The sequence below is a fragment of the Schistocerca serialis genome, chromosome 2, assembly GCF_023864345.2.
Source record: "Schistocerca serialis cubense isolate TAMUIC-IGC-003099 chromosome 2, iqSchSeri2.2, whole genome shotgun sequence".
Classification (NCBI taxonomy): Eukaryota; Metazoa; Arthropoda; class Insecta; order Orthoptera; family Acrididae; genus Schistocerca; species Schistocerca serialis.
In genome coordinates this window covers 1,016,974,110-1,017,000,468 of record NC_064639.1, presented here as the reverse complement: position 1 = coordinate 1,017,000,468, position 26,359 = coordinate 1,016,974,110, and the positions used below count along the sequence as shown (strand labels likewise).

General features: G+C 41.3%; 1 protein-coding gene across 2 annotated transcripts in view; it reads right to left on the bottom strand.

Annotated features, from left to right (window-relative positions):
• Nucleotides 1-26,359, bottom strand: part of LOC126458430 (2-hydroxyacyl-CoA lyase 1) — a 129,830-nt gene that overhangs the window by 50,123 nt on the left and 53,348 nt on the right. For both annotated transcript variants that reach the window (XM_050095483.1, XM_050095484.1), the window contains exons 4-6: nt 17,866-18,042; nt 15,581-15,822; nt 12,594-12,779 (exon numbers count right to left, since the gene is read on the bottom strand). In XM_050095483.1, coding sequence (XP_049951440.1) covers nt 12,594-12,779; nt 15,581-15,822; nt 17,866-18,042 — 605 coding nt within the window. The remainder of the gene's footprint in view (nt 1-12,593; nt 12,780-15,580; nt 15,823-17,865; nt 18,043-26,359) is intronic.

Here is a 26,359-nt window from a genome sequence, read left to right as displayed (position 1 = left end):
GCCTCAATTCCCAAAGCTAAGATTATCTTATATATCGACAAAACTGTAGGCGCGCAGAGGGATATTCTACAAACCTAAGAGAAATGCGTTTTCAGGGCCACTGACAAATCAAACCTGGAATGAAGTGTAGGCAAAAAACAATGTAGACAAAATGAGACATTCCCAGAAGTGGCTACTAAAGGCAGCAGCAGCTAAGGAAATTAAATGGATAACAGTGTGCATTAGAAAGTCCTCTGGAACTCTTAAAAAACTAAGTTCTTTAAAAAAAAAACACATTATGCAAACCAAGAGTTCCTCAATTATCATCACAGTTATAGGGCACTGTTTGCTGCAAACATATTATTTAATGACAAAATAATACATAAACTTGACAATAAAAGTAAAGTTGTGTGGGACATCTTACAACATGAAACAAGAAAAAGCAGGCACAAGTTCATTAACATACAAATGTAAAGATGGAAGTCAATTAATAGAAAACTCATAAGAACTAGAAAATTTGTAAATGTATCTTTTTCAGGTATTACAGAGAATCTGCAACAAAATTTCTCTCAAACAGGTGAAGTAATCATCATGCATTGTGAAGCCAGCAAAATGATGCAGTACCCCACAATGGGGCATGAAATCAGGGAAGCAATATGAAAATTAAAAAATAAGAAGTAAGCAGGACTAGAAGTAGTGCCAATCTCGGTTCTGAAAGTGTACAGACAACAAATATAATAAATGAGTATTATAGTTCAGGTATTTTACCCGAGCACCCAAAACACACACACACACACACACACACACACACACACAGACAGACAGACAGACAGAAGGAAAGTAATGAAAACCTAAAAGCCAGTTTCCCTACTCTCACCATTTAAAAAAATTATAATATACACCAAAAACAGACTAATGAATTACCTGAATAAACACAAGCTACCTAATGAGTCACTTTGGCTTCTGAGGTAGAACAGAATCATCCCGAGTTTACAAAATGGTACTTGAAACTCTCAATAGGTGTACCTGTGTTACACACACATTTTTAGATTTGTTCAAAACTTTTGAGGATAAAATGCTACTAAATAAACAGGTGCTATGTACAAGATGTTTGATTTATACCTGGGAAATAGGTTTGAGGAGTGCATTGGCAGAAAGTGGCACAAAATGAGTGTGAGGGGAAGTGAGTTGGGAGGAGGTGTACGACAGAGGAGGCAGAGACTATTGGGTGAAGAGTGTGGGAACACTAGGTTAGCATTTGTTGAGGCCGCAATAATTTCAGGAATGGAGAACATGTTGCAAGTGTAACTCCCCCATGTGCAATTCAGAAAAGCTAGTGTTGAAGGAGAGGGTCAAGATGACCCAGTTTGTGAAACAGCCATTGAAATCTTCAGCTGCAAGTTGTGTCACAGGGTGGTCCACTTTGCTCTTGGCCCAGTTTGGTGGTGGCCATTCAGCTTGGTGGACAGCTGGTTGGTAGTCATACTCAATACAGGGTGTTACAAAAAGGTACGGCCAAACTTTCAGGAAACATTTCTCACACACAAAGAAAGAAAATATGTTATGTGGACATGTGTCCGGAAACGCTTACTTTCCATGTTAGAGCTCATTTTATTACTTCTCTTCAAATCACATTAATCATGGAATGGAAACACACAGCAACAGAACGTACCGGCGTGACTTCAAACACATTGTTACAGGAAATGTTCAAAATGTCCTCCGTTAGTGAGGATACATGCATCTACCCTCCATCGCATGGAATCCCTGATGCGCTGATGCAGCCCTGGAGAATGGTGTATTGTATCACAGCCGTCCACAATACGAGCACGAAGAGTCTCTACATTTGGTACTGGGGTTGCGTAGACAAGAGCTTTCAAATGCCCCCATAAATGAAAGTCAAGAAAGTTGAGGTCAGGAGAGCGTGGAGGCCATGGAATTGGTCCGCCTCTACCAATCCATCGGTCACCAAATCTGTTGTTGAGAAGCATACGAACACTTCGACTGAAATGTGCAGGAGCTCCATCGTGCATGAACCACATGTTGTGTCGTACTTGTAAAGGCACATGTTCTAGCAGCACAGGCAGAGTATCCCATATGAAATCATGATAATGTGCTCCATTGAGCGTAGGTGGAAGAACATACTGACGAAACTAAAATGAGCTATAACATGGAAATTAAGCGTTTCCGGACACATGTCCACGTAACATCTTTTCTTTATTTGTGTGTGAGGAATGTTTCCTGAAAGTTTGGCCGTACCTTTTTGTAACACCCTGTATAAAAAGCTGTGCAATGATTGAAGCAAAAAAAATGGTATATGACACGGCTGCTTTCACAGGTAGCCTGGCTTCTGATGGAGTAGGATGACCCTGTGAGAGGCCTGGTATAGGAAGTGCTGTGCGAGTGGATTGGACAGGTCTCGCACCTGCGTCTTCCACAGGAATATGGTCCCTGTGGCAAGGGGTTGGGATTGGGTGAAGCAGAGGGATGGATAGGGATGTTACGGAAGTTGGGTGGATGAGGAGACACCAATTTAGGAGGGGTGGGGAGGGTCTTGGGTAGGATGGCCTTCATTTCAGGCCATGATGATCACTAATCAAATCTCTGACGAAGGATGTAGTTCAGCTGTTCCAGTTCCAAATGGTATTGGGTGAAGAAGGTGTGCACTCCACTGCAATTGCTTCTTTGGGGGGGGGGGGGGGGGGGGGGTGAGATAATTGTTTGCAAGCTAGGTCTGAGGGATAGTGTGTGTCTGCGAGGCCTTTGTGAAACCATCAGCATACTGTTCTTGTCAATGCAGATACATCATCCCTGGGGGGCCAGGCTGTATGGAAGGGTTTAAATGTATGTGAATTCCTAAGGGACCATGTATGGGAGGGATTTTTTGATATGGAAGGGACGACGGCTGTTAAATGATTTCAGGTGACAGGTTGGCGGTGTTGGTCAATGAGGGGCAAAATTATTTCTGTGGGGGCACAATAGCCAGCTACAATGGTGTGTCCAGGACTGTGGGGTTTCTGGATTTTGGGGAGCATGAAGAAGCTGAGTGTGTGGGGTGTTATAGAGGTGAGAATGGAAATGGACTTAAGGGAGAAATTCTGGGAGAGGCCTACAGCTTTAAGCAATGATTGGTGGTCACGTTGGACTACTGGGAAAGAATCAGTCTGGCAAACTTTATAGGTGGACAAGTCAGACAATTGGCAGTCTGGTGGCTCTGTCTGCAGGTAGGATGATTATGTGAGGATCTACACTGCAGCACCAAAGAAACTGGTATAGGCATGCGTATTTAAATACTGAGATATGTAAACTGCCAGAATACAGTGCTGCGGTTGGCAGTGCCTATATACGACAACAAGTGTCTGGTGAAATTGTGAGATCGGTTACTGTTGTTACAATGGCAGGTTATCAAGATTTAAGTGAGTTTGAACGTGGTGTTATAGTCGGTGCATGAACAATGGGACAAGCATCTCCGAGGCAGTGATGAAGTGGGGATTTTCCTGTACAACCATTTCATGAGCGTACCTTGAATATCAGGAATCCAGTAAAACATCAAATCTTCAGCATCGCTGCGGCTGAAAAAAGATCTGCAAGAGCAGGACCAAAGACGACTGAAGAGAATCATTCAACATGACAGAAGTGCAAGCCTTCCGCAAATTGCTGCAGATTTCAGTATTGGGCTATCAACAAGTGACAGCATGCAAAAAATTCAGTGAAATATCATCGATATGGGCTTTCAGAGCCAAAGACCCACTCATGTAACCTTGATGACTACACGACACAAAGCTTTATGCCTCACCTGGGCCCATCAACACAGATAGTGAACTGTTTATGACCAGAAACATGTTACCTGATCAGACGAGTCTCATTTCAAATTGTATCGAGCAGATGCACGTGTAGGGGTATGGAGACAACCTCTTGAATCCATGGACCCCGCATGTCAGCAGGGGATTGTTTAAGCTGATGGAGGCTCTACAATGGTGTGGGGCGTGTGCAGTTGGAATGATATGGGACCCCTGATATGTCTATATACGACTGTGACAGGTGACACATACTTAAGCATTCTGACTCATTACCTACATCCATTCAGGTCCATTGTGCATTCCAACAGACTTGGACAATTCCAGCAGGACAATGCGACACTCCACAGGTCCAGAATTGCTACAGAATGGCTCAAGGAACACTCTTCTGAGTTTAAATATTTCTGCTGGCCACCAAATTCCTCAGACATGAACATTATTGAGCATATCTGGAATGCCTTGCAATGTGCTGTTCAGAATAGAACTCTTACGGATTTATGGACAGCCCTGCAGCATTCATGGTGTTAATTCCCTCCAGCACTACTTTAGACATTAGTTGAGTCCATGCCACGTCACGTTGTGGCACATCTGCATGCTCGTGGGGGCCCTAATGATATTAGGAAAGTGTACCAGGTTCTTCGTCTCTTCATTGTATTTGGAAACTGTGTATGGCTGTTCTTTCTTCTGGCAAGTGATTGGGGGAAGGGAAACTTGTTTGCTAAATCTCTCCAAAACTGATTTCTCTTTTTTTCTGAGTAATGATCCACTGGACAGCCAGAGACTTTGCAGCCAAATACCAGGAAAGCTGGTGTAGGGTTAAAGGTAGTCCTAATTGGGAATATGTGGGAAGGGGACTGCCAGTTCCAGCATGTGCCTTACACCATGGGGGAGACCCTCCAAAAATCTTGATCAGAACTGAGGGATGAGAGTTATTGTTATTTTGGGATAGTATTCAACAGACAAATATGAAAGCCTAATGAATCCTCAACATGTGTGACGTACTTCTAATGACCAATTGATTCCTGGCATAAATAGTGGCCCTTTTATACACCATGGAGAACAAAGTGCCTTCAAGAGAAGAGAAATTGTTGCTGCTGTTCCATAACACAAAGTGAAGGCATTGCACCCTAGCGGTGAAAATTGGCAGAAATAATGAGTTGCTAAGGATCATGTGCCTTTGCTGGCCAAGTCAAAGACAGTTGTGCTTTTAATTTCAGACAAAACAGGATTCAACCTTTTTTTAAGGTGAAAATTGGCAGAAATAATGAGTTGCTAAGGATCATGTGCCTTTGCTGGCCAAGTCAAAGACAGTTGTGCTTTTAATTTCAGACAAAACAGGATTCAACCTTTTTTTAAGGGATAATTCTTGTCTCTATTTATAATATTGTCTGCTAGTCTGATTTCAATGGATTCCTTTAAGGCACCTCTCTGTCACAGAACCAGCACTCCACAATGGCAAATTTTCCAGGTTGCAGTAGTTGTGTGGTAGTGTTGCTCAACATATCTGACATAAACAGTGCAAATCTTCTGGCCAATATACTTTTCCCCATAATTGTACAGAAGTCTATAAAAGCTGGACTTCCTCAGTCTTTGATCATCTTTAACTGACCAAAAAAGAGCTCTGCTCTTGGCTAGCAGACAAATCACATTTTTAATATTTTATCTTCTTAAGATCCTTCCTACATTTGAAGATATGCTACCAGCACAATGAAGGAATGCAGCCACTCTACATACATCTTCTACTCGTTCTGGTAAAGGCCCAAACTCTAAGGACAATGGATCAGTTTGTCAGTGTAGTCACTCTCCTTCAACATAAGATTACAGCGTTTTAGTTCTGGGGTCTAAATTTCTACATCTGAGATAGCGTAAATCCTCCTTACCAACACTCTCAGGACCAATGCTGTTGGTATGGTGAATGACAGGCGATTCATCAGATGTAGATACCAGTCTCCATGCATCGATTTTCTATATACAGAGTCTTTGAGTCTCATCATCCTTCCTGTACACCAGTATATCCAGAAAAGGAAGTTTTGCAAGCCTTTTGACCTCCACTGTGAACCCGATGCTGTGGCAAAAGGAATTAATTGAGCAAAGAAACAGTTGAGAGTATATGGTCCATGTGGCCAAAGCATAAACATATCACTGATGCAACTCCAAAAACAGGTAGATTTTAAAAAAGCCAACCTTAGCATTCACTCTTCAAAATCCCCCATGGATAAATTACAGCAATGAAAATATCAATCTTCAAAAATATAATACAAATAGATAAAAAAATCTCCTCACCAAGTGGCAGCAAGAGAAAATTCATAGATGTACAAATGTGCAAGCTTTCATAGCCAGGAGTTCCTTCTTCTGGCAGAATGGTTGGAGGGAAAGGAAGAGGGATGAAGAAAGAGGGCTTTTAGGTATAGGAAATGTCAAGAATTACGGAAAAGTCACTTTGAACCCCAGGTCAGCAACCGAGCAATATGGTGCAGTGGTTAGCAGACTGCACTCGCATTTGGGAGAACACCAGTTCAAATCCATGCCTGGATATAGAGATTTTATTTTTCCACTGTTTCCAAAAAATGCTTCAAGCAAATGCTGGGTTGTTCCTCTGAAAGGGCATGGTGAATTTCCTTCCCCATCCTCAAAACATTCTGGGCTTTTGTTTCATCTCTAATGACCTTGATGTCAACAGGCTGTTAAACCCTAATCTTCCTTCCTTCCTTCCTTGGTCAGGGAAGACTTACTGGATTGGATAAGAAGGAAAGACTTATTGTTGGTGCCTGCACCAGGTGAGGTTTGAAAATCCCCCATTTCATCTCTAATGACCTTGATGTCAACAGGCTGTTAAACCCTAATCTTCCTTCCTTCCTTCCTTGGTCAGGGAAGACTTACTGGATTGGATAAGAAGGAAAGACTTATTGTTGGTGCCTGCACCAGGTGAGGTTTGAAAACATGAGAACTGACAGGTGAAAGACGGGGAAATGAGCAAGACAGATATTACTGAAGAAACTTGTTGATATAGATAATAGGAGCAGAAAGCTAAGTGCATGAAGCCAGGAAAAATAGGTTGGGAAATAAATGCAGAAAAATAAAAGGGAGTAAAGAAAAGAAGTAGTTACTCAAAAGAAACGCTAAGACTATAGCAATTAACATAAATGTACGAAAGGTAGGTGGCGAGAACAAAGCACCTGTAAAGCCAGTCCCCAAATGCAAACTTCTAAATATTGCTGTCAGGAGGGAGAACCCAGGTGGCATGTGTAGTGAACCAGCCACAGAGAGCCAGACTATCATGTCCTAGAGTGTATTCTGAAACAGCATGTTGTATGCTGATAGTATACTCCCTCTGTCTAAGACCATTCATCCTAATTGTTAACTTGGTGGTTGGTTGGTTGATTTGCAGGAAGGTGACCTAACAGTGAGGTGATCGGGTCCATTGGTTTAGGGAAGGATGGGAAAGTGAGTCAGCTGTGCCCTTTTACAAAAACCATCTTGGCATTTGCTTAAAGCAATTTATGGAAAACATGGAAAACCTAAATCAGGATGGCCGGATGCGGGTTAAAATCGTTGTCCTCCTGAATGCGAGTCCAGTGGGCTAACCACTGCACCACCTCACTCAGTGTTAACTTGGTGGCAGTCATATCAATATAGAAGGCTAAACAATGTTTATGTACCAGCTGGTACATGGTATGTGTCATTTCACAGCGACTTTCCTCTTAGTGATATATTATTTGCCAGTTACAGAGCTGGTGCAGGTGGTGGTAGGAGGGTGCATCAGGCAAGTCTTACAGTGGGGACAGTCACAAGTGCATGAGCAATAGGGTGGGGAAATGCATGCAGAAGAAGCATAGGGTTTATCCAGTATATTGCAGAGACTGGGACGGGGACTGAAAGCTATTCTAGGTGGGGCGGGCCAAATATCAGACAGAATGGACCTCATTTCAGGACATAATTTTAGGAACTCATACCTGTTGAAGAATCTGAATAATACATTCAGTGGCAGAACAGTACTGAGTGACAAGACATCAAGAGATGAGCTTCCCCTTTGTTTTTTTGGGGAGATCAGCAGTACCAGAATTGGATATGATGGCCCACGAAATCTATTTTTGAAATACATTGGGATATTTACTCTGGGAAAAAAAAATTGCAATATGCAGTATCCTGAAGGACTGTGTTCATTGATACAATCGTATAATACGTGCATCCTATGGGGTTGTAGTGTTAGTGATTCGTATGTCACCAGTATCAGTGATCAGATGATGCACAGGAGGCTTTCTGTGCACCCTGTGTCTTTTCTCTGCAGGTAGCAACTATGCTGACTTTAGAGGCGAACAATATTTGCAACATTCATCCCAGGATACAACTATGCCCCTCTGACGAGTATGTATTCCTGTTGAATAACTGCAGCCATTTGACGAGGGTCGCAAAATGGGTCTACGGGAAGCTGAATGAACACATCAATCAATTTTTTTAGTCCTGTCTTCCTCAACTGCGTGTAATATTACGGTATATTGATAATTTTTACTTATGGACCGTCTGACAGCAACTGAATAAAACACAATTGCTGCGTATGCTGGGTGCAATACATTGCTGGTGTGTCACTGCTTTCAGCAGCAGTCTATGGAACATTCCCATACCTATAGACCAAGTTATGGATGTGTGTGTGTAGTAGAGTAGTCAAGATCGAAACATTGTTCAAGCAGTGGTGGGCAATCGATCATCATCCAGGGAAGAAATTCGGGCGCATTTTGCACCTACTGTGTCACTGAGGACCTTCTTGCAGAAGGACTAAGATCATGTGTGCCTCTGGGCAGGCAGCCACTCACACTACGACACTGCTAAGTGTGGCTACACTGGTATTGTGAAGAAGTTGAGTGGAGGGTGAAATGACACTCTGCTGCCTTTAGTGATGAGAGGAGATTCTATCTGTATGCCAGTTATGGAGATACATGTATACAACATAGACCTGGTGAGCAGCTTACTCTGCAATGCATGTGCCCATGACGAATGGGTCCCACCCCACACCTCATGATGTAGGGAGCCATCACTTACAGCTTGTGGTAACATCTGGTGTTTTTGCAGGGTAAAGTGCCAACTAAATTGCACAGATTGTTATCCCCATGCTACTGCCATTTCTTTGACAGGAAGGTGATGTGCTTTTTCAGTGGGACAATGCACATCCACATAGATCTCTCACCAACTGGATACGTATGGAATATAGTGACATGGGAACTTACTCATCCTCCTGAGCCTGTTAGAAACATTACTGAACTGCAACACTGGGCGCAAGCCACTTGGGACAATCTATTCTAGGATATAATTCGGCACCTTCATGATCATGTACATGCAAGAATACATGCTGGCTTTGTTGCCAGAGGGGATACTGTGTGTACTGATGTGACTGTTTGGGCACACTTTACTGTGACACTTGTTTCATAGTTCTGAATTTGTTATCAAGTACTCCTACAATGATGAACTACCTGTCATATCACTAGTTCATAAAAGTACCCCATCAAAAAAAGTTGCACAAGATTTGGAATAGGACCACGCGAAATTTAAATGAAAGAATGTATTTAGAGATTCCAAAAATTTCAACAGGTCAGCGCACCAAGAGTCTATATGACAAAGATGTCATCAATTTATCTAATCCATATAAGGTGCTGAGGGCTTGTGCATCCCAGGAAAACTCCCTCAAAAGAACCCCAGAAAAGGTTGACATAGAAAGGAGCAGCCATCCTGGTTCCCATGGCTATACGCCTGATCTCTCTCTGTGTCTGCTTCTCAGAGGCAAAGTAGTAGTTGGTAAGTATAAAGTTAATTAAGGTGAGCACAGAGGATGTCATAGGTTTGGAATTCAGTGGGTGCCACCTCTGCCTTCACTGTACATAATCACCCCTCCAGCCTAGTTCAAAAACAAATTTCCCAGGCCTTCACATCCAATACTGGTACTGCTGATCCTTTCAAAACAACAACTTAGGAGTACAACTCTTGTCACTCAGCGCTATCCTTGTCTTGAGTGTATTAATCAGCTACCTTGACAGGACTATAGCTTCTTAAAATCATGCCTTGAAATTAAGTCCTTTCTGTTCGATATTTTTCCCTGTCCCAATCAAAATAGCTTTTCTTCACCCACTCCCACCCCCACCTTCAAGCTCTGCAGCATCTTGGTCAGACCCTATACTCCTTCTCACCAATTTACCTACCCTACAGCTCCTGTGACCATCCCTGTTGTAAGACTTGGCTGATGCACCCTCCTACCACTACCTACACGAGCTCTATATCTGGCAAATAAAATAATGTCAAAGTGAAAGTGACTAATAAATGACACGTATCATACACCAGTTGTTACATAAACACTGTTTGGTCTTCTACATTGGTGTGACTACAAAGGAGTAATCAGTTAGATGGAATGGGCATAGGCAGAGGGTGTATAAGGGCAACACACACATCCTGTTGCACTCTACAAAGTGACAGTCATGACCTTGGTACCTGATTCACTGCACATGCAATCTGGACTCCCTCCTGACACCAGTTTCTAAGAACGTCACAAATGGGAACTGACTTTACAACAAGTGCTTCATTCTCGCCAACCACCTGGTCTAAATTTACATTAACTTCTACAGTCCCAGCATTTCTTTACAATAACTATTTCTTTTCTTTGCTCCATTTTATTTTTCTATATTTATTTTCCAACCTGTCTATTTTTCCCTGGCCCTTCACCATATACCATGCACTTAGCTTTCCACTCTTATTGTCTCTGTCATGATGTTTCTTCAGTAATCTCTGTCTCACTTATTGCCCTATCTTCCACCCTTCAGTTTTCAGGTTTTCAAACTGCATCTAGTGCAGGCACCAACAATCGGTCTCATTCTGCCCAGTAAGTTTTTTGTGAACCTGGGTTCTGCGTGACTTTTCTGTAACTCTTGTCGTTTCCTAAACCTCATCAGTCCTTTTTCTCCATCCCTCTTCCTTTCTCTTCAACCCTTCTGCCAGAAGAAGGGCTACTGACTGCAAAAGCTCATGTTTACCCATTTTTTATGTGTTTTCTCCTCCTTTTTCTGGGTGAGTAGATCTATATATCCACAAATCAAATGGCACCTATGGGGGATAACGGACTCCCCTCAGCATCATTCCATTGGATACTTAAAAATATTTACCACTGAATTAAAAATAGCTCATAATGACATTGCTTTGTCACTGTCTAGTCAAGGGACACAGAATGATGTATGATGAGATATAGTGTGTGTCACTTATATGTCTGTGTCTTCAAATAATCCACTGAAATTAGACTGGCAATATTGACTTTTACTTTGCATTATGTGCCAGTCATAACAATTTCTCTTGCAGACACTTTGGTTCTCAGTGGTATGTGAAAGGGCCACTGTTCATGGCAACAGGCAGTTCTGGAGAGTTGTAGAAATAGCGTTCTCACCTGAAGATGGTGCCTGACTGCTGAAATATGATTGTCAAGCTGATTGTATGATTAGTCCGCAGACCCAACAAGGATACAATATTGTTTTGCAACTTTTAAGTGTAAAATTGTAGTTGCTACACGACGAAGAGATAAGCAGCAAATAAATCTTCAGAGTTACAGGGAAACAATTTCTTTGATTACATTTAATACATGATTTGCTGGCAAGACACTCTTAAATCAGACCATGAGAAGTTTAGTTACTTCAAAACCTGGTGAAATCATTCAGATTAACTGAGCAAATCTGTGGGACATTAATATTATTGTATAATGACGCTAGATTATCACCTGAATGGTAATACAGTTACTAGTGAATCATCTGTCAGTACTGTTGAGCCACGTGATTATTAAATGCCAATATGGTGTATTTCTGTACAATTTGTGCTATACAAACTGTGGTTTGGTGACAGTGATCCCACAACGAACTTTAGTACCACCTCCCTCTTCATCAATGTAGAACTTGCAAAGTAAAACTTCTGAAAGTGAAACTTCCGAGTTATTTTTGCCCCCAGTTCTTATTCTGTACTGACTAGAAGGACTAATCCAACATGACCATGGTGTGCAATTTGCCATATGAGGTAGTGCACTAAATTCAGGGAGATTCTGAAGAGACTGCTCTGTGGAAGTGGATACACAAACAATGTGACTTTATGTAAATAGTGTTTATGGGTTTTCTGCCAGATCACATTGTGCAAATTCCACAATATTTCCTTGGAGTAGCTGCTCGACATAAGATATGCATGTCGTACCTAGCCACCTGCAAGGTTGAACCATCTGAAGATGCTGGACAGTTGCTCCAAGGAAATATTGTGGAATTTGCACAGCGTGATCCAGTGGCAACCCATGAAGGCTATTTACAACATATCCACTGGGAAAGCTTAAAGAGTCACAATGTGACTTTATGACAAAGAAGGTGACATTTGTCATGTAGGTTCACTGATAAGGACATGTGAAATAATGCACAGAAAAAAAGAAGGAATTCTGCAAAGCCTAAGTCTGCTCCACTTCAGAATACAATACAACTATAAAAGTGGGATCAGCCATTCTGTTCTGATCAGATGTAAAGTAGAGGGAATACCTGAACATGGAGCAAACAATATAGGAAAACAACACCACTACTGTGTATCTTTAAGTTTACCAGTGTTCCCATAACTTAAGAAATATCAGTGTTTTAAATCCTTACTTTAACAGCAAGATTGAATTTATAGACACGATCACTTTCATTCATACCTTATCCAAATATTAAACTGAGTCAATGTAGAGATGGAAGTATTTCTGCATCTTTTTCTCAGATAACTGATACACAGGTAGCTACTATGCTCTAATTAGTATGGATCTTTACTTATTAATGTTTTTAAACTTACCTGTACAGATTTCTTGTTGTCAGAACACTTTTTGTCCAACAACTTCCACCAGTTACTTGTCTTAGGAAGCTTCCATGCTTTTGATCGGAGAAGTGTTGCCAGTTGTGTTGCTGCAACTCGGACATCAGACTGAATGGCTACTGCAGAAGCTACACTGTTATGAAGCTCTTCAGCACAAATATCAACCTGGTGGAGATAACATCAACTAAAATAATGGTATGGAGCATGACCAATTAACTGCACTGTGAATATCTGACTTGCATATCCCTGAAATCAACACTAGTGCAGAGAGAATGCTGTACCACGTTCAGTTATCAGTTAAATAGAACACAAACAGCCAACAGTTGGTATCAATGATCTTGCAAATCCAAAATATTTAACAAAAATCTTATTTCTGTAGAAAATAAGGTGTCTGCAGGAAAGAATCAAACACTGAAATTTCAGTAAGCACTGAACAGATGTTTAAATCAGAAACTTAATCATTTTCTCAATATAAATTGATCTTAACCTATATATATTTCTTTAGGTGTATCTAGCTGAAAACACATTCAATAGTGGTTCAATCTGTACAATATTTGCAGATAAAATTAATATGTTCTCAATGAGTGTACAAGGTTTGCACGTTTAACTAATATAGTTGTTCATTTATATGATAGTGCAGTGTTGTGTGCGATGCTGTATGGGAACCTACACCTTGTGAAGATACAGCCCTTTGAGCAGATACATGCACTTGCAAGTCTGAAAAGGAGGGGGTGTCATATCTCAGTGTTGAGGCACCAGAAGTAAGAAGGTAGCTCTCTGCTGGGCCTGTAGATGACAGTATTCATTATGTTCCTCTCCAATGTGATTTGCCAACAGACGTGTTTGTCAAGAGAGTAGGGTAGGAGGTAGCTGAGTTTGACCGGCCCATGGTCCTTTTGTGTTTGCTGCAAACACATGCAGCTGCATAACACACATTGCAAAACCCCAGTCATAGAAGAATATGCATGATGCACCATAACTATGTAGGAATTAAGCATGTCACATTAAAGGTCTTATTGAAACGACACAGAGAACTTACACTGAACCTCATAGCAGAGTTAGTTTAAGAGCTACAGATTCATAGACATATATAAATTATCATAGATCAAGAAAATTAACTGTAGAGAGCTAAGTGATGGCTCAAAGGAAGCATAATTCCTCTTAGAATGCCTATATAGTACCAAAAGTTGGGAATGATTTATTTTTTTTAGAACTTTTCCATAATTTGACAGTAATTTTTGTGAGAAATGCTGTCAACACTAATTAAAAATAAGAAAACTGACACAGTACAATGAAGTAAAGCTAAAGATGAGTTGTTTGAGATGCTGCAATCTGCAGTGTACTCAATTTGACTTGGTAAAATTGGCATTAATTCATAAAAACATTATCACAACTGTGGTCATCCAAAAGGCACCTACATGGAGCACCTGCTCCCAATAACACCCACCACAGTACGTGACAGTTGTATGTGTGGACTTAAAGATATTCTGCTAGTTGGATGAGTTGTGGGACTGCTGGTGTTGAACTTTGAAATATTTGCAATAGTCATGAGCTTAAAGCCATTCGAGATTGTGGGAACTATGATTTTATGTAGGCAGCTGTAGACTTTTACATATTTCAGACAATGTCCAGACTTTGAATATTTTATGTAAATTGGAAATGCACCAGCAAACTGAACATTAATACATTGATCAGTAGTCATTTAAACCACATGTGAATCTCATTGTGTTATTGTGTTGAGAATTTAATAAATACAGGGGATTTGATTAATTGTTTCATATAAAGAATATCCCTACCACTGTATTTTACTCAGAAAAGGCATCGCTATTCCAAAGCTTCATAACTTCATTATATTTCAGAAGGCATGGAAGTAAAAGTGCAAACCTCCTCTACAGGCTTCCTAGACACCATAACTATTAGTCATTATGTGAACTCTCAGAACAGTCAACATTGCAGTTCTGAAAATTTTCACCATTTACATGAAGAACCACTGCATGTTATGAAAACAGCTGTGGTACACAATTAGTGCAACACAAATTATAGGTGCAATCTTTTTATACCAACCCATAACTACTTTTTTCAAAGAACTAAGAATGAATGAAAAAAACCTACAGTTACTTCACGCAAGACACTGTAACAGCATCAATTCATCAATGATAGTATTATGAGATTCCAATTAATTCCCTATCAGTCGTGGAGTCCTTTAAGCAACTCTTTTCTTCTTCCAAATGAAGAAACACCTGGTTTTGAAAGCTAGACATTTTGTGATTAAGTATTTGTAAATTTCACTATTGGTAAAGGGAAACTCGTGTTTAATTACAAATAATTGTCTCAGCATTTCATGATTCAAATGAAGCTGAAGGTGATATGACCTACATCCACAAAGAAAACGCAAACCTCAACCACACTTTCGTACTACTCACGATCATCAATTGAGATGCAAACAACAAACTAACTTTAGAATGGCTCTCTTGTTTTTGCTCAAATATTGCAGTGAAATGAATCACCTTGACAAATTAGAAACCATCTGCTGTGGCTGAACATGAACCTTGATTTTTGTTTTCACAGGTTCAGATCCCAGTGCAGCATACAATTTTAATGTATTAGGATTTTGTGCAAACTGCATAAAATGGGGAATGGAAAATGAAGAAGCAATCAATATTAAAGCAACTCAGTAGGTTATTGAATCAACAAATTTTAACAATGTACCCAAATTCAATTAATGGTTGTGCACATCCGCCTCATCTCACACCACTGTGTGTTGATAATGATACTGAGCAGAGCTTTAAATCTTTAACATGTTGCTGTCAGGCTGAGGTCTCCTGGCAATACTTGCATCTGACAAATGACACTAAGAATAAATCAGATAATATGAAAATTGTGGCAGTTTATCTGTACATTAATTACTAACAGACTCCCCTGCAGGTGATGCCTGTGTCTGCTATCATAGATTCATCAATTACTACCTGTATTATCTTCACTGCAGCATCAAAACGGGGTGGTCGTCCAAAATGTAGCATCCAGTTGAGTCTGGCACCAAGTAGCAGTATGACATCAGCATTTTGAAGTGCAAATGTTCTTGCAGATGCAACACAGTGTTCGTCAGTGTCACTCACAACACCTTTCCCCATTGGAGTTGGCAAAAATGGTAAGGACGTAGCTTTAATCAGTTCTCTAACTGCATGCTCAGCCTTTCCATATGCTGCTCCTGATAAATAAGTAAATGACACTCAGATATGAGTACATGTAAAGAAAAGTAACTGAAGAAGTGGTAGAAAAAGAATAGAACCAGACATTAATATGGATGATATGTAGCCAATATAATAGTCCACTGGGTGTCATTAGTAAAGAGGATGGATCAGCATCAATAACTTTCAATGCCAGGGCCATAAACAGGAATGGTCATCTGAATAAATTGGAACAACTTTTGCAGAAATTTGTCTGGGCAATCATGTTGCCTAGTATTTATTTAGTAACTGGTTAATGGCAAGTTATATTCAAGCAAAAGTGAAGACCATACACAGCTTTTGTTTGTGATGGTACAAGTTTACACCAATATATCAGTAGTGGTCTAAGAGGTTAAACTAAGTGTTAGAACCAACACAGAATGGGAGCTTGGAAACTGTGTTTGGCCAAGCACTCTACAGACAATTTTGTGGGGTATACATATACAAGTCATATGCATTTTGAAAACAAGAAATGTCCTGATAAGCAGAGGGAAACATATGTACTGAATAATGTAGTAATTTCAGCTAGAAAGGGACTGGATAAATGTAACAATGTACAAGAATAAAGATATCATCACAATTAGTGAACAATGTTTAACATACCATCTAACAGGGTAACAGAAATGGTGCCCACAACTTTGGACCATAGAAAAAATCTAAAGTTGGTATACATACATAATCCCAGTATTGGGCCGGTGCAAAGATGAGCAAATGCAAAGTTGTGCACTTCAAAAATGTGAAGATGAGGTAGTCTTTGAATAAAAGAAAAATAAATCACAAATAGAGTCAGTAAAGTCATACAAATATTTGGGAGAATGATGTAAAGAGATGTGAAATGGAACAATCACAGATAGTTAGTTGTAGGTAAAGTAATCATCAAAATTCAATTCACTGATAGAATATAAAAACTAAAACTCCGCCTGAACAGGCCATGAAGGGCCAATGGTACTGACCTACCACCGTGTCATCCTCAGCCCACAGGTGTCAGTGGATGTGGATATGGAGGGGCATGTGGTCAGCACACCGCTCTCCCAGCCCTATGTCAGTTTACGAGACCAGAGCTGCTACTTCTCAGTCCAGTAGCTCCTCTGTTTGCCCCACAAGGGCTGAGTGCATCCCGCTTGCCAACAGCACTCGGCAGACTGGACGGTCACCCATCCAAGTGCCAGCCCGGCCCGACAGCACTTAATTTCAGTGATCTGATGGGAACCGGTGTTCCCACTGCAGAAAGGCCGTTGGCATTGATAGAATATGGGAAAGTTGAAATTTGTTTACAAAAAAGGACTACCTTCAAAACACCTTAACAGTCCATACTAAAATTTGCTCAAGTACATGGAACCCATATCAGGTGAGAATAACAGAGTTGTAATAACATAAATATTTTCCATTTAATTATACAGTTTAGACTTTTACACTTCTGTTCGTTACGTGTCAATATCTTTTTCTGTTATCAGAGTAGTTGAGACATTAATTCTGCTGTCAGGGTAACATTCAGAAGTCACTGGTTGAGCATATGATCGATTTCATTAATTTACACTGCCAAACTGTTATAATTCATTAATTTTAATCTCCTTGAGTTATTGCAGTTGTAGCTGTCTCCGAGTAACAAGACATAAGAGAAAGCAGCATTGCTCCCATAATAATAGTATAAAGGAGTAGTGATAAAATAGGGGAGACATTACAATTTTTTATATACAGAAAAAAGAATCTGTTTAGATAATTTCAATAACTTTCTTTTAGGATGGAAACCACAATTATTCTTCACCACATACATATTGAGCCCATAAATATCATGAAGATAAAAATTAGGCTAATAATAACTCCATGCAGTAGAAGCAATAATTTCTCCTATGACAGATTCATGAGCGGAATGGCAAGAAACCTTAATATATGGTACAGGAGAAAACATCCTCTGCCACACACTTCATAGTGATTTGCAGAGTATATAGAATGCTGAAATAGATCTTGTCAGCTATAAAGGCAAGAGCGTATCTGGAATAAAACAGATGAATTCACAAACTTACCTTTGCCGACTATTACAAGTGGATGTTTTGCACTGGTCAGCAATTGGCCAGCAATCTGAATAAGGTCTGGATCTGGATAGATAACAGGTGGACTGGCACAAGGTGGCATCCAACCCACAGTGTCCCGTGGCACACGTTGAATAAGCAGGTTTCCTGGGAAGTCCAGGTAGCTCACACCTACAATTAATTTCAGTAGAAGAAAAATACCCATATAATAATCTTTTATTTTCAATATTTGAGACAGAATAGTAATATTTTCTTAACAAATGACAAAACAAAAACAACCATTGGAGGACTGAGAGGACATATAAATTGGAAAACAAAACAATCTTTAACATTCTGTTTACAATGTCTACTGTTAGTATAAAGATAGAGCAGTGGGTTTCAAACTTTTTGGGTGCGTGGCTCCCTTGACCTGAACAGACATCCACGGCGGATGGTTCCACACATGACACATGGCTCAGAGTATGAGGTAAATAAACTTAAGTTTGACTCGCATCTCTTTTTCCATATTCAGCCAATGGAAAATCCAGGATGCAATGTAACAATATTGTGAAAAGGATAGTTGCTTTTCACCATATAGAGGAGATTCTGAGTCATAGATAGGCACAACAAAAAGACTATCACAAAATAAACTTCAGGCCAACAAGGCCTTTGTCAAAAACAGATGACACACACACACACACACGCACACACACACACACACACACACACAACCACATGCACAACCACACACACAACTACAGTCTCTGGCATTGATTCCCATCTGCAGTTCATACTGATGACTGCCAGTACTGAAAAAACTATCTCATGTAACTAGGTGAGCCATGGCGGGCTCCCTCTTTGAACTCCCAACCCGCACACCTGCCTATGTCACTTCTTGTGGCTCGGAGCTTGTAGCACTACGGGGTGTGGTGGAGACATGCTAGGCGATAACAAGTGGCAGCGGACTGCATAGGCAGTCGGTGTTTTGAAGCCAAACTGGAGGGTGAGCGGCGCAGGGCCTGTGTACAGTATGTGCTGTTCAGCCGAACTTGGCGTTCCATCATGACGTGATAGGTAGCCCTTTATATATTTTGCCTATTCAATAGTTGTGATGGTGCAGACGGTGAATCAATGCCAGAGACTGTGTGCGTGCGTGCGTGCATGTGTGTGTGTGTGTGTGTGTGTGTGTGTGTGTGTGTGTGTGTGTGTGTGTGTGTGTGATCAAAAGACAGAACATCGGTGTGGTCTTGACTATTTGAATTTGTTGTTGTTTCTTCTCGGTGGAAGTCATGTTATGTAAGGGGCTTTCTGATCCGATAAACTTCCTGATTTGAGTCACGTTGTACAACTTAATACCTCGTGGCATTTCCTTGGAAGGGGTTAGAGTAATGTTTAGCTACTGTAGACACTTATTTAAATTGTCACTAAACTAAGGTGTGTAATTTCTTAAATTTGAAAAGTTCAGAATGTTGTTTGTAATCCTGTTAATCTATCTTATTTTAGTTATTTTTCTTAAATAAATTCATTTTAATAAACATTGGTGGATGAAGGTTTGGTCAACTACAGCTTACCTCTGTCTACTGAAGATATACAACGTAATAGTCAAGCAATAACTTTTTATTTACCAAAGCTAGAGCACCAATCAACTGAAAAACGTAAGTCAGTACAAAGAATACTTATAAAAATCAAAGAGTAAAGCAGATTGCCCATGCACTTGTCACCACAGAATAATTCTGCATTTCATTGTGCATTCACAAATGTTCTTCTGGTGACTCCCACACAGCCCCCCCCCCCCCCCCCCCCCATGGTAGAGTGGTGCTCTGGGAATGAAGGGGTCTCTATATTTCACATGACATTCAGCTCTCGTGTGTACTGAAGGCACTGCTTGAACTTCTTCAGCCTCCAGTGCTGGCAGTAACGGTTCTACTCCCTCTTGTGGTGCTGAGAGAGAGTCATCCATGGTAGTCGTGTGGAAGGTGACACATTGTGTTCAGTGTGTACATCCTCTTCAGTCAGTAACATATGTGCAGGTGTGACGTGTTCCAACGATACCACTTGGGTCTTCCCGTTTTGATCTATATGCATGGTATGTTCATCCTGGAAGAGAACTCCGTAGGGCCCAGAATATGGGGCTGCAGTGGTGACTTGACAGCGTCTGTCCGTAGCATCACATGTGTACATGATCGTAGGTCTTTGAGCACGAATGTAGTTACCACCCCATGTCTCGAGACAATGGATGGGCAAAGTCTGGCTGTATGCTCATGCACCGTTTGCAGTACATAAGGCAACTCGGTATGTCGTGCCCAGTTTGATCAGTGAAGAATTCTGCAGGCAGTCTTAAGGGTTCACCATAAACCAATTCTGCAGTGGATGCTCTTAAATCTGCTTTTAGTGCTGTACAAAGGCCCAACAAAACCAGTGGCAATGCTGATGACCAAGACTGTGCATGGCACATTAAAGCAGCTTTTAACATTCTGTGCCAACATTCCACCATTCCATTGCTTGTTGGGTGGTAAGCTGTGGTACGATGATGGTGGAAACCGCAGAGGTTGGCCAATTCTGAGAACAGCGTAAATTGGAATTGACACCCATGGTCTGTGGTGACATGTAAAGGCCAGCTGAAATGTGCGATCCATGATGAAAGAAACTCCCGTGGCACCATTTCCGCAGAAATGTCCAATAATGGAACTGCCGCCACCCATCTGATGAAGCAGTCCACTGCAGTGAGGAGGTAACAGTATCCTTCTGATGGTAATAGAGGTCCCACGATGTCCAGGTGCACATGTGGGAAACGTTGCGTCATACGTGGGAAGTCTCCTACCGCTTTGTACACGTGTCATCTAACCTTGGCCCTCTGACAATCGAAGCACGTTTTGTCCAACTATGGCAGTCCTTCTTTATGTTGGGCCACACAAATCTCTCTGTCATCAGTTTGCTGCTGGCGTTTATTCCTGGATGAGCCAGCCCAGGGATGATGTCAAATAATTGCCATCGCAATTTCTTAGGTGTAAAAAGGACTCAGTTTTCCCTGTGACACATCACACTAAACTTGCAAACATTCACCAGCAGGTTGAATTTGCCACAGATGTAATCCGGATGTACTTTCACAACGGAATTCGGCGAATTGTTGGTCTGTCTCTTGAGCAGCAGCTAGCTCCTTGTAGTCAATAGTCCGAGAGATTGATTCCAACCGAGACAGGAAATCTGCCACGACGTTCATGGCTCCTTTTATATGCTGCAGGTCTGTTCTGAATTGGGTAATGAATTCAAGTTGTCTAAATTGTCTTGGTGAGCAGCCATCCTTGTTCCTACTGAGGGCGAAAGTAATCGGGTTCTGGTCTGTGAAAACCGTGAATGGCCCTGGTTTCCACTTGCAGCCGGAAATGTCTGACAGCTTCATAAGTTGCCAGCAATTCCCTATCATAAGCACTCCATTTCACTTGTGACGACGTAAGCCTACGGGAGAAGCAGCCCAGGGGTTGCCAGCGGCCTTCGACATGCTGGTGTAGAGCTGCACCAATGGCTTGCTGGCTAGCATCCACAACAATTGCTGGTCACACCTGAGGAATCAGGTGTGTCAACATGATTGCCTGAAGTTGACATACCTTGGTCTTACTGATTGCCATCAACAACTCTGGTGTACATTGCGAAGATTGTTTGCCCACTGCATCCTTGCAGGCTAGTGCTGACATCAAAGGTGCCTGGATGGCTGCCGCATTAGGCAGATGTTGTCTGTAGAAATTAATTGCTCCAAGGAACTGGCATAGTTGATGATAATCAATGGAGCGAGCCATCTCTTTGATAATGACAAGTTTATCTTGCACTGGGCTGATGCCAGCTGCTGTCACTGAGTATCCCAAGAATGGCACCTGACATCACCAAAGCAAACACTTTGATTCATTGACCAAAAAGCCACATGCATCAATGCATTGGTAAACAGTCTTTAGATGCAGTTCATGCTGTTTCTCAGATGTCAAAAAGACCAGGATATCAACGAGGTATGCGAAGCAGTACGGTAAATCTGTTAGTACTTTGTCGACAAACTGCTGCCAGTTTGTGCCGCATTTTTCAAACCAAATGACATACGGAGGTATGAATAAGCCGAATGGTGTCGTGACAGCCATCTTCCGTATATCAGCAGGTGCGACTGGTATCTGGTGATATGCTTTCTGCCAATTACTGACACTAAACATGGTCGCACCTGCCAGCATGTGCATAAAATCCTTAATAAGTGCTATCGGATAGCAATCGGGAATAGTATGGGTACTGAGTGCTTGATAGTCTCCACATGGTCTCCAGGTCCAGTCTTTCTTATTTATTAGATGAAGTGGTGATGACCATGGGCTGTCAGATCTACATATGACTCCCAAGCACAAGAGTTCTTCGAATTCTGCCTTCGCTGCAGTCAAATGGTCAGGAGCTAATCGGCGCTGGCACTGGGACACTGGTTGACCAGGTGTAGTCCTGATGTGATGGACTGATGGACCATGTTGTGCTTAACTGCCTGCACACACGGCATGGATTTGCAGTTTGCTACGTGTGATGTCACTTCCTGTCTGTCTTCGAACGTAGGCAGAGAACCTCGCCCTAGGATGCTCTGTTTACCCTGGCGGATGCTCAATGAGCTAATATCTTCTTCAACTGTGTAATGAAACAAGAAATCCACTCCCAATATTGCGTCTGACACATTGGCAATCACAAAAGTCCATGGAAAACTATCTTGGAAACCAAGGTCTGCACCTATCTGGCATTTTCCATAAATCATTATTGAAGTCTGATTTTCTGCTGTGAGCTTCGGTTGAGATGGAGGAAGCTTCACATCACAACTTTTAACAGCCTGAGTCGATTAGATAAGCGCAGCTGGATTTAGCGTCTGGGACAAGAAGTTGGTGGGACAGCGAAGGTAAAGAAGAAAGCTTACTCACCAGTAGTTTCCTGTCAACACTCTTACCTCGCAGTGGTAGGCACTGGTGCTCAAACTTGCAAGGTGATGTGCATCATGATGCCTTGTTTATGAAGCAATGGTGGTACCAGCAGATACATTGCTTAGACACATTGCCATCCTCCTTGCTCTTCTTGTATGCGGCTGCTCTGCCTCCCAGCAACGTCAATTCTGTCACCGCAAGATGTCAATATGATTTCATAGTTTGTACATTGTTGAGTAACATCTGTTTGTTGGTGTTGTTGTATCGCTGCAGCTCCCTGAACGTCTGTACTGCTGTGTTTGAATGTCATAGACGATGTATGCCCTGCATCTAACGAGGCATAGGCCTTGTTGGCTAGTGAGAGCAAAGATGAAATATCGCGTGCGTCAGAAAGCACTACAGCTGTTCTAACTGCCTCTGGCAACTGTACGCACCATACATGTTGCAGTGTCATATCTGGCAACTGGGTGTCATCGACTAAGCTTTGCAGGTGCCGCCAAAATTCCGAAGGCGACATGTCTCTTCTCTTTTCACCATGTAGTGCTTGTTGGATATGTTGTTCCACTGACTGACGTAGTCGCTCAAGGAGCAGCTGTTTAAAATGTGTATACTCCTGTGTGGCAGACGGACGGAGTATTATATCTGCGCTGACAGTTGCTTTTTTACTGTCAATCTTACTAACAGTGATCATAAATTTGATATCTTTGTTTACACTCCCTTGGTGTTGGAAAGTCAGATCAGGCATTGCAAGCCATAAATTTTGATGTGTTTCAACAAAGCATCACGCCGATTCGTAGTACTCTGTGTGTCAGGCGGACAGGCCGACTCTGCGGTAGATGATACCAAACGGTGTTGCATTTGCTCTTCTAAATCGGAATACAATATACGGGATCACCACTTTGGTCAACTACAGCTTATCTCCATCTGCTGAAGAGATACAACATAGTAGTCAAGCAATAACTTTTTATTTACTAAAACTCGAACACCAATCAGCTGAAAAACATAAGTCTATACAAAGACTACTTATAAAAATCAAAGAGTAAAGCAGATTGTCTGTGCACTCATCGCCACAGAATAATGCTGTGTTTCATTGTGCATTCAAGATGTTCTTCTGGCGACTCCCACAGTGGGAATCCCAATCCATCCAGTCCTCCAACTTAATTTTCTGTTTGCCTGCTGGAGGCTTGAGTAGGATGTTGCAAAATGTAACAAAACTTGCAGGCTCTTGTTACCTATTTGTGGATATTCCTACATCACTAAGTTACAAAATGCATCAGTGGTGATGACTAAATTTTTGCATTCACTTTAGAATCTGAAGAAATATCTATAAATTATGGTTGTTCTTCAATGGTAAATGTTGATGGAAGGTCCATATTGAAGGGATCTTTAATCCAGTTGTGTTGATGAATTTCTTCTTGAAAGTCCTTTGGACAGTAATCACTGTGTCAAATGATTCACAAACACAAACTTCAATTGTTCAGCCATCTAAAAGTCATTGTCTTCCAGCAAAAATGTAATGCACATCATCCAACTTTTCCTTCTACATGAGTAGTTTGTTTCTGAAGGCTGATATTTTGTCTGACTGTAGCAGAATGTTGGTGTCACTACCTTGAAGAGATATAGATTCAATGAAATGAGTTTTTCAAAGAAGTCACAAAAATATGCCAGCCTTACTGTTTGCAAACTTACCAGAACTGAAATTACTCTTTTGGACGAGGTAACACTAAAAGCTCATGCCAGAGTTCACACAACCTTTTAAAGGCATTTCCTTGTGACAGCCAGTGAGAGTTACTGTAATAAATTAGGGAAATGTGCTCTCCTTCCCTATCAACACATATTTGTTGAAAACATCTTGACTTAAGGGGTCAACTTCTAATGAAGTTTACCACTTTGATCACTGATTGAAGGATCACATAAAGGGCAGGACTCATTCTCTTATGCCAGTGCATCTCAGTGAATAAAACAGTATGTCCAAATAGCATTAGGAGCCTCTTTATGGATCAGAGCTTGCAATCTTGCATAACAGCCAGCCATACTAAAAATTTCATCTGTATACATGTTTTTTTTCCACAGAAGAATATATCCCGAAGAGCCAAAGAAACTGGTACACCTGTCCCGTGAGCATGCAGAAGCATCGCAACATGACATGGAATGGATTTGACTAATGTCTGTAGCAGATACGTTGACGCCATGATGTGCAGGGCTGTCCATAAATCCATTAAGAGTACGAGGGGGTGGAGATCTCTTCTGAACAGCACACTGCAAGGCATCCCAGATATGCTCAATAATGTTCATGTCTGGGGAGTTTGGTGGCAAGCGGAAGTGTTTAAACTCAGAAGTGTGTTCCTGGAGCCACTCTGTAGCAATTCTGGACATGTGGAGTGATGCATTGTTCTACTGTAATTTCCCGAGTCTGTCAGAATGCACACACAATGGGTATGAATGGATGCAGGTGATTAGACAGGATGCTTCGATATGGGTCACTTGTCACAGTTGTATCTAGACATATAAGGCACCCCATATCACTCCAACTGCACATGCCCCACACCATTATAGAATCTCCAACAGCTTGAACAGTCCCCTGCTGGCATGTAGCATCCATGAATTCATGAGGTTGTCTCCACACTGGTACACATCCATCCACTTGATAAAAATTGAAATGAGACTCATCTGACCAAGCAACATGTTTCTATTCACCAACAGTCCAATGTCGGTGTTGATGGGCCCAGGCAAGATGTAAAGATTTGTGTTGTGCAGTCATTGAGGGAATGTGAGTGGTCTTCGGCTCCAAAAGCCCATATTGAAGATGTTTTGTTGAATGTTTTGCATGCTGACACTTGTTGATAGCCCTGCACTGAAATCTGCAGCAATTTCTTGCACTTCTGTAATGTTGAACAATTCTCTTCAGTCGCAGTCGGTCCCAATCTTACAAGAGCTTTTTCCAACCGCAGCGATGTTGGAGATTTGATATTTTACTGGATTCCTGATATTCACAGTACACTTGGGAAATGGTTGTATGGGAAAATCCCCTCTTCAGAGCTACCTTGGAGATGCTGTGTCTCATAGCTCATGTGCCAACTAGACCACCACATTCATACTCACTTAAATCTTGATAAACTGCCGTCGTAGCAGCAATAACAAATCTAACAACTATGTCAGACACTTGTCATCTTATGTAGGCACTGCCAACCACAGTGCCGTATTCTGCCTGTTTACGTATCTCTGTATTTGAATATGCATGCCTATACCAATTTCTTTGGCGCTTCAGTATTGTATTTCAAAGAGGTCTGCTGTTTTTGTTCCAAGAGCTATTTTCCCGCAGAAAAGAAGATCTACATGAAATTTGTTGCCATGCATAAATGGAACATAATAAATTATATGTGCATAATTGCTGTTGTCTGTTCCTTCATACAACTGTATATGAAATCAGCATTACCATTGATTTTTAACCAACTGATCACTAACATCATCAGCCATAGTGAGTATTTGCTGAATAATAGGGTTGTATGACAAAGGCACATTTTCCATTGTTTGGCAGCTGACTCACCTATCATAATAGATACCATGTCCAGAGCATCTGGTAA